This window comes from Oncorhynchus gorbuscha, linkage group LG15 (genome assembly GCF_021184085.1).
Source record: "Oncorhynchus gorbuscha isolate QuinsamMale2020 ecotype Even-year linkage group LG15, OgorEven_v1.0, whole genome shotgun sequence".
Taxonomy (NCBI): domain Eukaryota; kingdom Metazoa; phylum Chordata; class Actinopteri; order Salmoniformes; family Salmonidae; genus Oncorhynchus; species Oncorhynchus gorbuscha.
Genome location: NC_060187.1, coordinates 4,021,482 through 4,040,713, shown reverse-complemented (window position 1 = coordinate 4,040,713; position 19,232 = coordinate 4,021,482). Strand labels below are relative to the sequence as shown.

General features: G+C 43.8%; 2 protein-coding genes and 2 non-coding genes across 4 annotated transcripts in view; 2 read left to right on the top strand and 2 right to left on the bottom strand.

Moving 5' to 3' along the window:
* Positions 1 to 1,159, top strand: part of LOC123996539 (ras-related protein Rab-6B-like) — a 135,874-nt gene extending 134,715 nt beyond the window's left edge. Inside the window, exon 8 of the mRNA XM_046299949.1 lies at positions 617 to 1,159. Coding sequence (XP_046155905.1) covers positions 617 to 681 — 65 coding nt within the window. The 3' untranslated portion in view covers positions 682 to 1,159. The remainder of the gene's footprint in view (positions 1 to 616) is intronic.
* Positions 1,160 to 8,548: 7,389 nt separating this feature from the next.
* On the top strand, positions 8,549 to 10,408 carry LOC123996448 (extensin-2-like). Its single transcript, XM_046299816.1, has one exon. It carries the CDS (start codon positions 8,549 to 8,551, stop codon positions 10,406 to 10,408), a length of 1,860 nt encoding a protein of 619 aa, XP_046155772.1.
* A 2,658-nt stretch (positions 10,409 to 13,066) lies between these two features.
* trnap-ugg lies at positions 13,067 to 13,138 on the bottom strand. Its single transcript has one exon. It is a non-coding gene; the product is annotated as a tRNA-Pro (tRNA).
* Positions 13,139 to 13,307: 169 nt separating this feature from the next.
* On the bottom strand, positions 13,308 to 13,379 carry trnap-cgg. The gene has a single exon. It is a non-coding gene; the product is annotated as a tRNA-Pro (tRNA).
* Positions 13,380 to 19,232: the final 5,853 nt, after the last annotated feature.

The window sequence follows — 19,232 nt, the reverse complement described above, 5'->3', positions numbered from 1 at the left end:
ACACACACTAACACACTGTAACACAGACACACTAACACACTGTAACACACACTAACACACTGTAACACAGACACACTAACACACTGTAACACACTAACACACACAGCAACACAGACACACTAACACACTGTAACACAGACACACTAACACACTGTAACACAGACACACTAACACACTGTAACACACAGTAACACACAGCAACACAGACACACTAACACACTGTAACACACTAACACACACAGCAACACAGACACACTAACACACTGTAACACAGACACACTAACACACTGTAACACAGACACACTAACACACTGTAACACACAGTAACACACTGCAACACAGACGTTTTATTCTTGCGTTGTTTTTTATTATTATTGTTTGTATATCATTGTACATTACATTTGTGTGTTTTGTGTTTTTTTTGTGGACCTCTGCAAAAAGCTCATGGGGATTCAGATAAACAAATATTGAATTCCATAAAGTTAGGTTAAGGTTAGGGTCAGTTTCCGATTTTGGCTAGTCGGTTCAAGGGTCAGCTGTGTCTCTATAGTCTGTCCTACTGGTTAACTTGTTTACAAATGTGTTTCCAGAGCTTCCTTAACCATCTTTTCCCCAGTGATTGACATCAAGCTGGACAAACCACAGGAGCCTCCAACCACTGAAGGCGGGTGCTCCTGTTAATCCCAACACCTGATTGGTGCATCTTCATCTCCACCACATGCTTGTTGTGTTGGTTCACCTCCAGTAGAGCTTTCCGATTGGGATTTATCTTAATACTGGTCATCAGTTGGAAACTAGCGTTACATACATTTCAGTTGTAAAATAGTGTACTTTATTAAAGGAATTGCCAAAAAGTCTTAAACATTTACAAAATGATCAACAACAAAAAAAAATGAAGCCCTCTCAAACATGTGAACTATACTTTTGTTTATTTTTAAAGTAGAAAGGTAGATAATTTTTTTTTCTTTTTATATTTTTGTATATTAAAATAAATGCTTTGAAAAGTTGCAGATGACCAAGTTCTCCCCTTGTATGTATCCCCAATGACACCCTATTCCCTATGTAGTGCACTACTTTTAGACCAGAGCCCTATGGAACCCTATTCCCTATGTAGTGCACTACTTTTAGACCAGGCCCTATAGCACCCTATTCCCTATGTAGTGCACTACTTTTAGACCAGAGCCCTATGGAACCCTATTCCCTATGTAGTGCACTACTTTTAGACCAGAGCCCTATGGAACCCTATTCCCTATGTAGTGCACTACTTTTAGACCAGAGCCCTATAGCACCCTATTCCCTATGTATTGCACTACTTTTAGACCAGAGCCCTATGGAACCCTATTCCCTATGTAGTGCACTACTTTTAGACCAGAGCCCTATAGCACCCTATTCCCTATGTAGTGCACTACTTTTAGACCAGAGCCCTATGGAACCCTATTCCCTATGTAGTGCACTACTTTTAGACCAGAGCCCTATAGCACCCTATTCCCTATGTAGTGCACTACTTTTAGACCAGAGCCCTATGGAACCCTATTCCCTATGTAGTGCACTACTTTTAGACCAGAGCCCTATGGCATAGGGTGTCATTGGGATGGAAGGAACGAGCAGCATGGAACAAGTAATCCAATGGCTCAACAGAGGGCACACTATTCCCTATGTAGTGACCCCTAGTGCTCCGGTCAAAAGTAGTGCACTATATAGGGAATAGGGTGCCAATTGGGATGCTGTATATCTAACGCATGTTGTTCTTTTTGTTTAGTTTTTTTTAGGTAATATTGTGCTCTCTACTGATGTACACGAGTTTGAATATGTAAATGATCTTTGATCATGTGACTTAATGCACTCTTTGGAAATGTCTTGTTATTTTAGGTGTTTCACAAAATGCTGTCAGTGAAACTGCATTTGTATACTTGAGTTTAGACCATCGTTCATTGTCAAACGTGTGTTCGTTAGTGTGTGTAAATGTACGCTTACTATATTAGGCAACTGTAGATCGCAACCATCCACAGAGGGCAGCTGCCAGGCGGTGTCCTCACTGAGGCCCATGTCCTAGCTGGTTATCACTACTGTAGAGGGCAGTTGCCAGGCGGTGTCCTCACTGAGGCCCATGTCCTAGCTGGTTACCACTACTGTAGAGGGCAGTTGCCAGGCAGTGTCCTCACTGAGGCCCATGTCCTAGCTGGTTATCACTACTGTAGAGGGCAGTTGCCAGGCAGTGTCCTCACTGAGGCCCATGTCCTAGCTGGTTACCACTACTGTAGAGGGCAGCTGCCAGGCGATGTCCTCACTGAGGCCCATGTCCTAGCTGGTTATCACTACTGTAGAGGGCAGTTGCCAGGCGATGTCCTCACTGAGGCCCATGTCCTAGCTGGTTATCACTACTGTAGAGGGCAGTTGCCAGGCGGTGTCCTCACTGAGGCCCATGTTCTTAGTGCCACATCACTAGCTGGTTATCACTACTGTAGAGGGCAGTTGCCAGGCAGTGTCCTCACTGAGGCCCATGTCCTAGCTGGTTCCCACTACTGTAGAGGGCAGCTGCCAGGCGGTGTCCTCACTGAGGCCCATGTTCTTAGTGCCACATCACTAGCTGGTTATCACTACTGTAGAGGGCAGTTGCCAGGCGGTGTCCTCACTGAGGCCCATGTCCTAGCTGGTTATCACTACTGTAGAGGGCAGTTGCCAGGCGGTGTCCTCACTGAGGCCCATGTCCTAGCTGGTTATCACTACTGTAGAGGGCAGTTGCCAGGCGATGTCCTCACTGAGGCCCATGTCCTAGCTGGTTATCACTACTGTAGAGGGCAGCTGCCAGGCGGTGTCCTCACTGAGGCCCATGTTCTTAGTGCCACATCACTAGCTGGTTTGTGTTTCTCTTTCGTGTACAGTGTTTTGTTTCACAGGTACTCACTGCCATGCCGCTCCTGTTGCTGCTGCACTGTATCATACTGTGTCATCGTGATTAGGGGTGTGTCCCGAATACCACCGTGCTCCCTATATAGTGCACTACTTTTTACGGCGAGGTAATTCTTACATTTGGATAGTCCATCTACACTAACAATGAAACAATCTACTAACCCTAACCTTAACCCTTATTGTAAACCTAACCCCTACCCTAAACCTTATTGTAAACCTAACCCCTACCCTGACCCTTATTGTAAACCTAACCCTAACCCTAACCCTTATTCTAAACCTAACCCCTACCCTAACCCTTATTCTAAACCTAACCCCTACCCTAACCCTTATTGTAAACCTAACCCCTACCCTAACCCTTATTCTAAACCTAACCCCTACCCTAACCCCTACCCTAACCCTTATTGTAAACCTAACCCCTACCCTGACCCTTATTGTAAACCTAACCCCTACCCTAACCCTTATTCTAAACCTAACCCCTACCCTAACCTTTATTGTAAACCTAACCCTTATTGTAAACCTAACCCCTACCCTAACCCACCTAACCCCTACCCTAACCCCTACCCTAACATATATTGTAAACCTAACCCCTACCCTAACCCCTACCCTAACATCTATTGTAAACCTAACCCTTACCCTAACCCCTACACTAACCCTTATTGTAAACCTAACCCCTACCCTAACCCTTATTGTAAACCTAACCCTACCCTAACCCCTACCCTAACATCTATTGTAAACCTAACCCTACCCTAACCCCTACCCTAACCCTTATTGTAAACCTAACCCCTACCCTAACCCTTATTGTAAACCTAACCCCTACCCTAACCCTTATTGTAAACCTAACCCCTACCCTAACCCTTATTCTAACCCTAACCCCTACCCTAACCCTTATTCTAACCCTAACCCCTACCCTAACCCCTACCCTAACCCTTATTCTAACCCTAACCCCTACCCTAACCCTTATTCTAACCCTAACCCCTACCCTAACCCCTACCCTAACCCTTATTCTAACCCTAACCCCTACCCTAACCATTATTCTAACCCTAACCCCTACCCTAACCCCTACCCTAACCGTAACCTTAGCAAGCAGTTGCTTATCAACAGTCTGTTGATTGTATGACCATCTAGACAAATAATTTCCATTTATTTGGATAGTCTATGACTATTGTTTCTGTTCTGTATTAAAGCATGCTGTATTAAAGCATCATAACATAGTTCAAAGACTACCCTTGTCCTAGCCAGTGTGTGTTGTGCTATCATGCCATCTCCCCGTCACTCATTGTCATGCCATTTGACAGCAATGAAGTTGACAAGAGCACAGAGGCCTGTCTGGGACCAGGATACCCTCGTATCTGGTAATGGCGGGAACAGTCACACATCCCTAAAAAACGAAGAAGAAAAATATGAAATTTGCACATGTAGACCTTGCAGGTTCATTATGATGGTCAAACACGTCATTGTAAACTTACGTTCCTCCAAATGACTCAACGACTGCTCCGTTGTCATTCAAATTGGGTCATATGATGTATGACGTGTCCACTCCCAACGATGATTAAAAATTAAAATAAATGGACTTCTATGCCGGCTGTGTTTAAAAGGTTACTACTACCAAACAATCGGGTCTTGTTTTCAGAACCAGGACGACGTGGTGTACTGCTATTGTGGTTAACCAGTGATCAGAACACTACTTTTATTTTGAAAAATGTTCACTTTTATTTTGAAATGTATTTTTCGTGTGAGACACTTCTTAAAGAAGATGTATGTGTTTGGCAGGTAGTGGAAAATCTAGTCTTGTTGTCTGACAAAAACACTGTAAACATGAGTACAAATGACCATAATCTTCATAACGTTTGGAGTGTACTGTGTCTTGACGGTTAGTGTAGAGTTAAACATTTGTGAATATGTTCCTCACCCGTCTCCCCCTAAAAAAAAAGAGAGAAGCACTACCCTTGTGAATACTGGTAAAATATTCCATCCTGACCCACCTAAATGAGCCAAATACTAGTCCAAGTTGGAGCCAAGTGAGCTAGCATCAGAACGTACCTCCAATAGCTGGAGCAACCGCTCTCCATAGTGGGCTTACTAATGCACAGTAAGACACCGCTGAACCCCTGGTGTCAGAAGAGAGTCCCAGGGAGAAAAGAAGACAAAACAAAACACTCAAAGTGAGAACTTCAAGGTAGTTATTGATTCTTCCACAACCCTTTGTGATGTCACCCGAGTAGGGATGAAATAGGTGTCAAGACTATTCTAGAATCATATAAAATAAAAACTCATCTTCAGGCCTGGGGGGGGGTCACAGAACTTAACGTTTACAATGTTGATACCGTGAAGAGAACAAGAGAACTCAGACATATATTAGGATACCTAATAAAGACCGACCCCCCCGATAGAAGATTATTATTCATGCCCACTGCTGAAACATAACCCCTGCACCAAAACAAACACAGTGAGGGGATTTAGACACCGTAGTCCAACCTTTACTTATTATCCTACTGTTTCACTCAATGTATTATCGCCCTGGTGCCTAGGAATGTCTTGCTCTCAATGTACTGCCTCATTTCGGGGGGTGGGGGGTGTATTTATTCATTCATTGATTGACCGATGCATTAATTGATTAATTACAATTTACACTTGTTCGTATTTATTTTCTTCTCCTCTGACCTGGTACAGCACCCTCCTATCCACTTTATTAGGACTAGAGACAGTGTGTTTGCTCCCTCCCTGACCTGGGAACAGTACCCTTCTATCCACTTTATTAGGACTAGTGACAGTTTGTTTGCCCCCTCCCTGACCTGGGTACAGCACCCTCCTATCCACTTTATTAGGACTAGAGACAGTGTGTTTGCCCCCTCCCTGACCTGGGAACAGCACCCTCCTATCCACTTTATTAGGACTAGAGACAGTGTGTTTGCCCCCTCCTTGACCTGGGAACAGCACCCTCCTATCCACTTTATTAGGACTAGAGACCGTGTGTTTGCCCCCTCCCTGACCTGGGTACAGTACCCACCTATCCACTTTATTAGGACTAGAGACAGTGTCAAGATCCTGAGATTGAACAATGGTTTACTGTTGATTGAACAATGGTTTACGGTTGATTGATTGAACAATGGTTTACGGTTGATTGATTGAACAATGGTTTACTGTTGATTGAACAATGGTTTACGGTTGGCTGAACAATGGTTTACGGTTGATTGAACAATGGTTTACGGTTGATTGATTGAACAATGGTTTACTGTTGATTGATTGAACAATGGTTTACTGTTGATTGATTGAACAATGGTTTACTGTAGATTGAACAATGTTTACGGTTGATTGAACAATGGTTTACGGTTGATTGATTGAAAAATAGTTTACTGTTGATTGATTGAACAATGGTTTACTGTTGATTGATTGAACAATGGTTTACTGTTGATTGATTGAACAATGGTTTACTGTTGATTGATTGAACAATGGTTTACTGTTGATTGATTGAACAATGGTTTACTGTTGATTGATTGAACAATAGTTTACTGTTGATTGATGGAACAATGGTTTACTGTTGATTGATTGAACAATGGTTTACTGTTGATTGAACAATAGTTTACTGTTGATTGATGGAACAATGGTTTACTGTTGATTGATTGAACAATGGTTTACTGTTGATTGATGGAACAATGGTTTACTGTTGATTGATTGAACAATAGTTTACTGTTGATTGATTGAACAATGGTTTACTGTTGATTGAACAATAGTTTACTGTTGATTGATGGAACAATGGTTTACTGTTGATTGATTGAACAATGGTTTACTGTTGATTGATTGAACAATAGTTTACTGTTGATTGATTGAACAATGGTTTACTGTTGATTGAACAATAGTTTACTGTTGATTGATGGAACAATGGTTTACGGTTGATTGATTGAACAATGGTTTACTGTTGATTGATTGAACAATGGTTTACTGTTGATTGATTGAACAATGGTTTACTGTTGATTGATTGAACAATGGTTTAATGTTGATTGATTGAACAATGGTTTACTGTTGATTGATTGAACAATGGTTTACTGTTGATTGATTGAACAATGGTTTACGGTTGATTGATTGAACAATGGTTTACTGTTGATTGATTGAACAATGGTTTACTGTTGATTGATGGAACAATGGTTTACTGTTGATTGATGGAACAATGGTTTACTGTTGATTGATTGAACAATGGTTTACTGTTGATTGATTGAACAATAGTTTACTGTTGATTGATTGAACAATAGTTTACTGTTGATTGAACAATGGTTTACGATTGATTGAACAATGCAACCGTCGGATGAGGGACGAGCCTCGCGTAGAAGTGACGCCAACTGACGTAAGACAATGGTACAACTCTGACGCAGCAGACCATAGGTCAGAGCCCGGTTAGTTACGGTAACTCAGAGCAGACCATAGGTCAGGACCCGGTTAGTTACGGTAACTCATAGCAGACCATAGGTCAGAGCCCGGTTAGTTACGGTAAGGCAGAGCAGACCATAGGTCAGAGCCCGGTTAGTTACGGTAAGGCAGAGCAGACCATAGGTCAGGACCCGGTTAGTTACGGTAACTCAGAGCAGACCATAGGTCAGGACCCGGTTAGTTACGGTAAGGCAGAGCAGACCATAGGTCAGAGCCCGGTTAGTTACGGTAAGGCAGAGCAGACTATAGGTCAGAGCCCGGTTACTTACGGTAAGGCAGAGCAGACCATAGGTCAGAGCCCGGTTAGTTACGGTAAGGCAGAGCAGACCATAGGTCAGAGCCCGGTTAGTTACGGTAAGGCAGAGCAGACCATAGGTCAGGACCCGGTTACTTACGGTAAGGCAGAGCAGACCATAGGTCAGAGCCCGGTTACTTACGGTAAGGCAGAGCAGACCATAGGTCAGGACCCGGTTACTTACGTTAAGGCAGAGCAGACCATAGGTCAGGACCCGGTTACTTACGGTAATTCAGAGATGGCTCTCCATTCACACTGCATAGAGATCTAGCATGTCTGTCCTAAACGATCAATAAAGATGTCTTACTATCAAACCCACCTCCTGTTGTTCTTGCTTTGATTCAACAAAACACAGGTGATATTTCCTGGTTTGTGAAGGTAAACTGGCCTGGTACACTGCTACCATTGTTTCTCTTCTGAGTCAGATAAGTGGATTATATAGGAGGATTCATCACACAATCTGTTTATATAAAGGTGGAGTCGAGCGCGTTGTTTATCATTCCATGGATTTAAGTTAAAGGTGTCGCTGTCGGAGTTTAAAGCTCTGATAGACGAAAATACTGTTAACTATTGTTATTGTTTTCAATGTATTGTGTTATGAGTACTGATGACTTCCTGCCTCCCTGTTGTCAGGTCCGCCTCCAAAACTAGGGTTCTAGCCTGAAAGGGTCTTTTCCTGGTTGAATAATAGGTCAAAACAATAAATAAAACCGAGCATCTTCATGGCATCAAAGAAATGAACCCATAGAATGAAAACACCTTGAAGGTAGAAACGAAGCCTCCCCACCCTCATCAGGCCACACGTCCACACCCTCATCAGGCCACACGTCCACACCCTCATCAGGCCACACGTCCACACCCTCATCAGGCCACACGTCCACACCCTCATCAGGCCACACGTCCACACCCTCATCAGGCCACATGTATAAAACCCCATCAGGCTACATGTATAAAACCCCATCAGGCTACATGTATAAAACCCCATCAGGCTACATGTATAAAACCCCATCAGGCTACATGTATAAAACCCCATCAGGCTACATGTATAAAACCCCATCAGACTACACGTACACACCCCCATCAGGCTACATGTATAACACCCCATCAGGCTACACGTATAAAACCCCATCAGGCTACATGTATAAAACCCCATCAGGCTACATGTATAAAACCCCATCAGGCTACATGTATAAAACCTCATCAGGCTACACGAATAAAACCCCATCAGGCTACATGTACACACCCCCATCAGGCTACATGTATAAAACCCCATCAGGCTACACGTATAAAACCCCATCAGGCTACACGTATAAAACCCCATCAGGCTACACGTATAAAACCCCATCAGGCTACACGTACAAAACCCCATCAGGCTACATGTATAAAACCCCATCAGGCTACATGTATAAAACCCCATCAGGCTACACGTACACACCCCCATCAGGCTACATATATAAAACCCCATCAGGCTACATGTATAAAACCCCATCAGGCTACACGTACACACCCCCATCAGGCTACATGTATAAAACCCCATCAGACTACATGTCCACACCCCCATCAGGCTACATATATAAAACCCCATCAGGCTACACGTATAAAACCCCATCAGGCTACATGTATAAAACCCCATCAGGCTACTCGTATAAAACCCCATCAGGCTACATGTATAACACCCCATCAGGCTACATGTATAACACCCCACCAGGCTACATGTATAAAACCCCATCAGGCTACACGTATACAACCCCATCAGGCTACACGAATAAAACCCCATCAGGCTACATGTACACACCCCCATCAGGCTACATGTATAAAACCCCATCAGGCTACACGTATAAAACCCCATCAGGCTACACGTATAAAACCCCATCAGGCTACACGTATAAAACCCCATCAGGCTACACGTACAAAACCCCATCAGGCTACATGTATAAAACCCCATCAGGCTACATGTATAAAACCCCATCAGGCTACACGTACACACCCCCATCAGGCTACATATATAAAACCCCATCAGGCTACATGTATAAAACCCCATCAGGCTACACGTACACACCCCCATCAGGCTACATGTATAAAACCCCATCAGACTACATGTCCACACCCCCATCAGGCTACATATATAAAACCCCATCAGGCTACACGTATAAAACCCCATCAGGCTACATGTATAAAACCCCATCAGGCTACTCGTATAAAACCCCATCAGGCTACATGTATAACACCCCATCAGGCTACATGTATAACACCCCACCAGGCTACATGTATAAAACCCCATCAGGCTACATGTATAAAACCCCATCAGGCTACACGTATACAACCCCATCAGGCTACACGTATAAAACCCCATCAGGCTACACGTATAAAACCCCATCAGGCTACATGTATACAACCCCATCAGGCTACACGTATACAACCCCATCAGGCTACACGTACACACCCCCATCTATCTACATGTATAAAATCCCATCAGGCTACATGTATAAAACCCCATCAGGCTACACGTATACAACCCCATCAGGCTACATGTATAAAACCCCATCAGGCTACACGTATAAAACCCCATCAGGCTACATGTATAAAACCCCATCAGGCTACATGTATAAAACCCCATCAAGCTACACGTACACACCCCCATCAGGCTACATGTATAAAACCCCATCAAGCTACACGTACACACCCCCATCAGGCTACATGTATAAAAATCCCATCAGGCTACATGCCCCTGTTCGATTTAATCAACTGTTGTTACTTCGAAGTTGTCTGGGTCTTACCTGAAATGTCCTTCATACAGTATGCAGATTTTCATATGTGTAAGGATACTGACACACAAACACACATTCTATAATATTGAACTCTGTTGTGGTCAAATAAAAGCAGCCATTACAAAACAACTTAGTAAAATGTGACTTGTGCCACTTATGTGCCACGGTGAAACAACTAATGGGTTGACCAATCATGTGCCACGGTGAAACAACTAATGGGTTGACCAATCATGTGCCAAGGTGAAACAACTAATGGGTTGACCAATCATGTGCCAAGGTGAAACAACTAATGGGTTGACCAATCATGTGCCACGGTGAAACAACTAATGGGTTGACCAATCATGTGCCACGGTGAAACAACTGATTTGGTTGACCAATCATGTGCCAAGGTGAAACAACTAATGGGTTGACCAATCATGTGCCAAGGTGAAACAACTAATGGGTTGACCAATCATGTGCCAAGGTGAAACAACTAATGGGTTGACCAATCATGTGCCACGGTGAAACAACTAATGGGTTGACCAATCATGTGCCAAGGTGAAACAACTAATGGGTTGACCAATCATGTGCCACGGTGAAACAACTAATGGGTTGACCAATCATGTGCCACGGTGAAACAACTAATGGGTTGACCAATCATGTGCCACGGTGAAACAACTAATGGGTTGACCAATCATGTGCCACGGTGAAACAACTAATGGGTTGACCAATCATGTGCCAAGGTGAAACAACTAATGGGTTGACCAATCATGTGCCACGGTGAAACAACTAATGGGTTGACCAATCATGTGCCAAGGTGAAACAACTAATGGGTTGACCAATCATGTGCCAAGGTGAAACAACTAATGGGTTGACCAATCATGTGCCACGGTGAAACAACTAATGGGTTGACCAATCATGTGCCACGGTGAAACAACTGATTTGGTTGACCAATCATGTGCCACGGTGAAACAACTGATGGGTTGACCAATCATGTGCTACGGTGAAACAACTAATGGGTTGACCAATCATGTGCCACGGTGAAACAACTGATTTGGTTGACCAATCATGTGCCACGGTGAAACAACTGATGGGTTGACCAATCATGTGCCACGGTGAAACAACTGATGGGCATCAACTCCGGCTCCACAGTCTTCACCCTCTCAAACTTCTGGCAGACTAGACAGGTACTGACCTTGAGGCACAACGTGGCAGATATAATAGAATGTGATTGATAAACAAAAGGTTATTTCACTTACCCAGCCGTCCACATCCTTGATGCCAGGGGATGTAGGTTAATTTTGGCAATCATCCCCTTTACTCCAAAATGGCCAGCAAGCATTTCATTCAGTATGGCGTCCTTCTCCTCCTTAGTGAAAAATCACCCTCCTGTGTGGCTGGCCATCCTTTCCCCGTAGGTACATGTGATTGCCTAACAAATTGAAAATTGAAAGAGAAGAGTTGTCATGCCATTGAAGTGCAAGCTACATACAAACAGAAAGCTAAAATAACGGTTCAAATTTAATTTAATTTTGTCACGTGCATCGAATACAACAGGTGTAGGTAGAACTTACCGTGAATTTTTTTAAATATTTATTTATTTATTTATCTCTCTGCCAGTGTATTTATCCCTGTGTTTACTGTCTCTCTGTACCGGTGTATTTATCCCCGTGTTTCCTGTCTCTCTGTGCCAGTGTATTTATCCCTGTGTTTCCTGTCTCTCTGTACCAGTGTATTTATCCCTGTGTTTCCTGTCTCTCTGTACCAGTGTATTTATCCCTGTGTTTCCTGTCTCTCTGTACCAGTGTATTTATCCCCGTGTTTCCTGTCTCTCTGTGCCAGTGTATTTATCCCTGTGTTTCCAGTCTCTCTGTGCCAGTGTATTTATCCCTGTGTTTCCTGTCTCTCTGTACCAGTGTATTTATCCCTGTGTTTCCTGTCTCTCTGTACCAGTGTATTTATCCCTGTGTTTCCTGTCTCTCTGTGCCAGTGTATTTATCCCTGTGTTTCCTGTCTCTCTGTACCAGGTTGTCTTGTATGTTTAGTTGAGTCAACCAGCGTGTTTTTACCGTACTACTTTTTCTAGTCCTCCCGGTTTCGACCCTTTCCTGTATCTGGACTCTGTACCCACCTGTCTTGACCACGAGCCTGTCTGTCACTATGTACCTCCCGGACTCTGTACCCACCTGTCTTGACCACGAGCCTGTCTGTCACTACGTACCCACCTGTCTGACCATTCTGCCTGCCTTGAGCACGACAGAAAGACATGTGGACAGAAAGACATGTGGACAGAAAGGTATTTTGCAAGCACTATTATTATGTGTGGGGCTTTACAATATATCTAAAGTCAACAACAGGACCCCGAAAGATAACCGTCATAGACAACACACAGCACGGTATGGCACGCATTTAATAAACTGATTCTATGGAATCTACTGTGTTGCCTGCTGGAATAAACTACCTTCCGAAATTCTGGAAATTCGACGGATGACATGAGACAAAAAAAACAGGTTGATGGAGACTTGCAATAACTGGGACATACTGCCCCCTACAAACAGTAACAGATATGACAGTCAAACATAAAAACTTAAAGAAAAATCTACTTTATCCAAAGACGTCTTAATTACTCCATCTATGTTAATGATCTGAATAGTTTTAGGAGTAAGTATGAGTCCGGGACTGAAAAAAAGGCGGGCTCGTCCGGGATTTGAACCCGGGACCTCTCGCACCCAAAGCGAGAATCATACCCCTAGACCAACGAGCCACGTTATAGTTACACAAAAATATAGCATATATAGTGTTCATTCTACATCAAGCCGGATTACGCGTCTAACCAGAACGAAATACCATCATAACAAATCGTCTTTTAAATAACTGCTTGCATAGATGATATGCTTTCATTTAATTTAGCCAAAGTCGAGATATAAAAATAAGGGCTCGTCCGGGATTTGAACCCGGGACCTCTCGCACCCGAAGCGAGAATCATACCCCTAGACCAACGAGCCACGTGCAGTTGCATGTAACGTTTTGCCTTATAAAATAGTAACACAGACAAATCATTCTGCAACTAACATTGCCGTTCTGTAATATTCTTGACAGCTACCTATCAAATATTGCAACAAACAGCGACTATTGATAGGTATAGTTATCGTCACACCATTCTTTTATTTTAAGGTGTTGTCTTTTTGTTCGCTAAGGCCATTTACTTTAAATGCTGTTCTTCTTCCCAGTAGCCTACTTGGTGTGAACTGCTGAATGCTCATTTAAAAAAATATATATTTCACCTTTAATTTAACTAGGCAAGTCAGTTAAGAACAAATTCGTATTTACAATGACAGACTACCGAAATGCAAAATACCTCCTGCGGGGATGGGATTAAAAATAAATAAATAACATATAAATATAGGACAAAACACACATATCGACAAGAGAGGCAACACAACGTAGCAAGGCAGCAACATATGACAAATCAGCATGGTAGCAACACAACATGATATTCGATTGTTTATATTCTGTTATTGACTTGTACATTTGTTTATCCGATGTGTAACTCGGTGTTGTTGTTTATGTTGCACTGCTTTGCTTTATCTTGACCAGGTCACAGTTGGAAATGAGAACCTATTCTCTACTGGCCTACCTGGTTAAATAAAGGTGAAATAAACCAAATAAAAAACAACAACATGGTAGCATCACATGACAACAACATGGTAGCATCACAACATGACAACTACATGGTAGCATCACATGACAACAACATGGTAGCAACACTACATGGTAGCATCACATGACAACAACATGGTAGCAACACTACATGACAACTACATGGTAGCATCACATGACAACAACATGGTAGCAACACTACATGGTAGCATCACATGACAACAACATGGTAGCAACACTACATGGTAGCATCACATGACAACAACATGGTAGCATCACATGACAACAACATGGTAGCATCACATGACAACAACATGGTAGCATCACATGACAACAACATGGTAGCATCACAATATGACAACAACATGATAGCATCACATGACAACAACATGGTAGCATCACATGACAACAACATGATAGAAGGTAGATACAACAAGTGTCCATGATTGAGTCTTTGAATGAAGAGATTGAGATAAAACTGTCCAGTTTGAGTGTTGGTTTGCTGCTCATTCATAACTTGCAGCTAGTTGATTGTTGACACATCAACCAGGACGAAATGAAAAGGTTCACCCTGAGTGATGTGCTTCTACACCTGCATTGCTTGCTGTTTGGGGTTTTAGGCTGGGATTCTGTACAGCACTTTGAGATATCAGCTGATGTACGAAGGGCTATATAAATAAAATTTGATTGATTGATTGATTGATGTTTTATCGAGTCCCTGGGGCATTTGATGTTTTCATTGTGAATTTAAATGATTGGCGTTCAAAGCAGGCAGAAATCCGGTCGGTATTACGTAGCACTGTGATAAAGTCTCTCTCATAGGAATAAGACTTTTAGATCGTGAAAACATTTGTCATCTCATACACCTCCGATTTCAGCCCTGGCCAGTGTCATAACTCGGCAGGATGACTTCTCCCATTGATCACATTTTTGTGCGATATTCTTCGAGAAATGTGTAATTTAACAGAGGGTTAAAGCACATTTTTTTTCGTATTTGTCTGCCTCTTTAGTCCAGGGTGCGTTGCAAATGGTGCCATTGTCAGAGATATTATAAACAGGAGAGAGGAATTCAATGAATGACGAACGTAAGAACACCTCACCCAGTAGACTGTTGACCAATCGCGTTCACGTTGTCATGCTGCGTCACGCGGTCGCTAAGCTCATCATCACACAATCCCTTCTCAAAGTCAATGTATGTCGAGAAACCTGCCTATTTTCATCTGGAAGGGATGTGTAATGTTGTACTTCTTGTTAACGAAATTAGTGTAAATGTTGGGTTTTTGAGCTAGCGCCCAATAGACTCCCATTCACTGACTTGAAGGAGAGTGCCCCTTGTCCCGAATTGCCCAGAATGCACCGCTCGGCCCATTGACATAACATGGGCAGTGGATTTTTCCTTTAAGGTGCATGGCAATTTGTGATTGTTGATGTTTTGGTAATCAGTGGCTGTATGGGATGGGGAGTGGTTTCCCTCTCCTGGGCAATCAGGAATTTGTACAGGGAGATGTGCTCTTCTCTGCTAGGCAATTAGTGTTAGTGCTTCAGCAGTGTTACTTTAGTCCCTTTTGCAAACAGGATGCATGTTTTGGAATATTAGTTTTTTCTTACAGGCTTCCTTTTCACTTTGTCATTTAGGTTAGTATTGTGGAGTAACTACAAATCAAATCAAATCAAATCCAATTTTATTTGTCACATACACATGGTTAGCAGATGTTAATGCGAGTGTAGCGAAATGCTTGTGCTTCTAGTTCCGACAATGCAGTGATAACCAACAAGTAATCTAACTAACAATTCCAAAACTACTGTCTTATACACAGTGTAAGGGGATAAGGAACATGTACATAAGGATATATGAATGAGTGATGGTACAGAGCAGCATACAGTAGATGGTATCGAGTACAGTATATACATATGAGATGAGTGTGTAGACAAAGTAAACAAAGTGGCATAGTTAAAGTGGCTAGTGATACATGTGTTACATAAGGATGCAGTCGATGATGTAGAGTACAGTATATACATATGCATATGAGATGAATAATGTAGGGTAAGTAACATTATATAAGGTAGCATTGTTTAAAGTGGCTAGTGATATATTTACATCATTTCCCATCAATTCCCATTATTAAAATGGCTGGAGTTGGGTCAGTGTCAATGACAGTGTGTTGGCAGCAGCCACTCAGTGTTAGTGGTGGCTGTTTAACAGTCTGATTTGTAAGTCGCTCTGGATAAGAGCGTCTGCTAAATGACTTAAATGTAATGTAAATGTAAATGATGGCCTTGAGATAGAAGCTGTTTTTCAGTCTCTCGGTCCCAGCTTTGATGCACCTGTACTGACCTCGCCTTCTGGATGATAGCGGGGTGAACAGGCAGTGGTTCGGGTGGTTGATGTCCTTGATGATCTTTATGGCCTTCCTGTAACAACGGGTGGTGTAGGTGTCCTGGAGGGCAGGTAGTTTGCCCCCGGTGATGCGTTGTGCAGTCCTCACTACCCTCTGGAGAGCCTTACGGTTGAGGGCGGAGCAGTTGCCGTACCAGGCGGTGATACAGCCCGCCAGGATGCTCTCGATTGTGCATCTGTAGAAGTTTGTGAGTGCTTTTGGTGACAAGCCGAATTTCTTCAGCCTCCTGAGGTTGAAGAGGCGCTGCTGCGCCTTCTTCACGACGCTGTCAGTGTGAGTGGACCAATTCAGTTTGTCTGTGATGTGTATGCCGAGGAACTTAAAACTAGCTACCCTCTCCACTACTGTTCCATCGATGTGGATAGGGGGGTGTTCCCTCTGCTGTTTCCTGAAGTCCACAATCATCTCCTTAGTTTTGTTGACGTTGAGTGTGAGGTTATTTTCCTGACACCACACTCCGAGGGCCCTCACCTCCTCCCTGTAGGCCGTCTCGTCGTTGTTGGTAATCAAGCCTACCACTGTTGTGTCGTCCGCAAACTTGATGATTGAGTTGGAGGCGTGCGTGGCCACGCAGTCGTGGGTGAACAGGGAGTACAGGAGAGGGCTCAGAACGCACCCTTGTGGGGCCCCCGTGTTGAGGATCAGCGGGGAGGAGATGTTGTTGCCTACCCTCACCACCTGGGGGCGGCCCGTCAGGAAGTCCAGTACCCAGTTGCACAGGGCGGGGTCGAGACCCAGGGTCTCGAGCTTGATGACGAGCTTGGAGGGTACTATGGTGTTGAATGCCGAGCTGTAGTCGATGAACAGCATTCTCACATAGGTATTCCTCTTGTCCAGGTGGGTTAGGGCAGTGTGCAGTGTGGTTGAGATTGCATCGTCTGTGGACCTATTTGGGCGGTAAGCAAATTGGAGTGGGTCTAGGGTGTCAGGTAGGGTGGAGGTGATATGGTCCTTGACTAGTCTCTCAAAGCACTTCATGATGACGGAAGTGAGTGCTACGGGGCGGTAGTCGTTTAGCTCAGTTACCTTAGCTTTCTTGAGAACAGGAACAATGGTGGCCCTCTTGAAGCATGTGGGAACAGCAGACTGGTATAGGGATTGATTGAATATGTCCGTAAACACATCGGCCAGCTGGTCTGCGCATGCTCTGAGGGCGCGGCTGGGGATGCCGTCTGGGCCTGCAGCCTTGCGAGGGTTAACACGTTTAAATGTCTTACTCACCTCAGCTGCAGTGAAGGAGAGACCGCATGTTTCCGTTGCAGGCCGTGTCAGTGGCACTGTATTGTCCTCAAAGCGGGCAAAAAAGTTATTTAATCTGCCTGGGAGCAAGACATCCTGGTCCGTGACTGGGCTGGATTTCATCTTGTAGTCCGTGATTGACTGTAGACCCTGCCACATGCCTCTTGTGTCTGAGCCATTGAATTGAGATTCCACTTTGTCTCTGTACTGACGCTTAGCTTGTTTAATAGCCTTACGGAGGGAATAGCTGCACTGTTTGTATTCAGTCATGTTGCCAGACACCTTGCCCTGATTAAAAGCAGTGGTTCGCGCTTTCAGTTTCACGCGAATGCTGCCATCAATCCACGGTTTCTGGTTAGGGAATGTTTTTATCGTTGCTATGGGAACGACATCTTCGACGCACGTTCTAATGAACTCGCACACCGAATCAGCGTATTCGTCAATATTCCCATCTGACGCAATACGAAACATGTCCCAGTCCACGTGATGGAAGCAGTCTTGGTGTGTAGAGTCAGCTTGGTCTGACCAGCGTTGGACAGACCTCAGCGTGGGAGCCTCTTGTTTTAATTTCTGCCTGTAGGCAGGGATCAGCAAAATGGAGTCGTGGTCAGCTTTCCCGAAAGGGGGGCGGGGCAGGGCCTTATACGCGTCGCGGAAGTTAGAGTAACAATGATCCAAGGTTTTACCACCCCTGGTTGCGCAATCGATATGCTGATAAAATTTAGGGAGTCTTGTTTTCAGATTGGCTTTGTTAAAATCCCCAGCTACAATGAATGCAGCCTCCGGATAAATGTTTTCCAGTTTGCAAAGAGTTAAATAAAGTTCGTTCAGAGCCATCGATGTGTCTGCTTGGGGGGATATATACGGCTGTGATTATAATCGAAGAGAATTCTCTTGGAAGATAATGCGGTCTACATTTGATTGTGAGGAATTCTAAATCAGGTGAATAGAAGGATTTGAGTTCCTGTATGTTTCCTTCATCACACCATGTCCCGTTAGTCATGAGGCATACGCCCCCGCCACTCTTCTTACCAGAGAGATGTTTGTTTCTGTCGGCGCGATGCGTGGAGAAACCCGTTGGCTGCACCGCCCTGGATAGCGTTTTCCCAGTAAGCCATGTCTCCGTAAAGCAAAGAACGTTGCAGTCTCTGATGTCCCTCTGGAATGCCACCCTTGCTCGGATTTCATCAACCTTGTTGTCGAGAGACTGGACATTGGCAAGAAGAATACTGGGAAGTGGTGCGCGATGTGCCCTTTTTCGGAGTCTGACCAGAACACCGCCGCGTTTCCCTCTTTTCGGAGTCGTTTCAACCTTGGGTCGCTGCATGCGATCCATTCCGTTGTCCTGTTTGTAAGGCAGAACACAGGATCCGCGTCATGAAAACATATTCTTGGTCGTACTGATGGTGAGTTGACGCTGATCTTATATTCAGTAGTTCTTCTCGACTGTATGTAATGAAACCTAAGATGACCTGGGGTACTAATGTAAGAAATAACACGTAAAAAAACAAAAAACTGCATAGTTTCCTAGGAACGCGAAGCGAGGCGGCCATCTCAGTC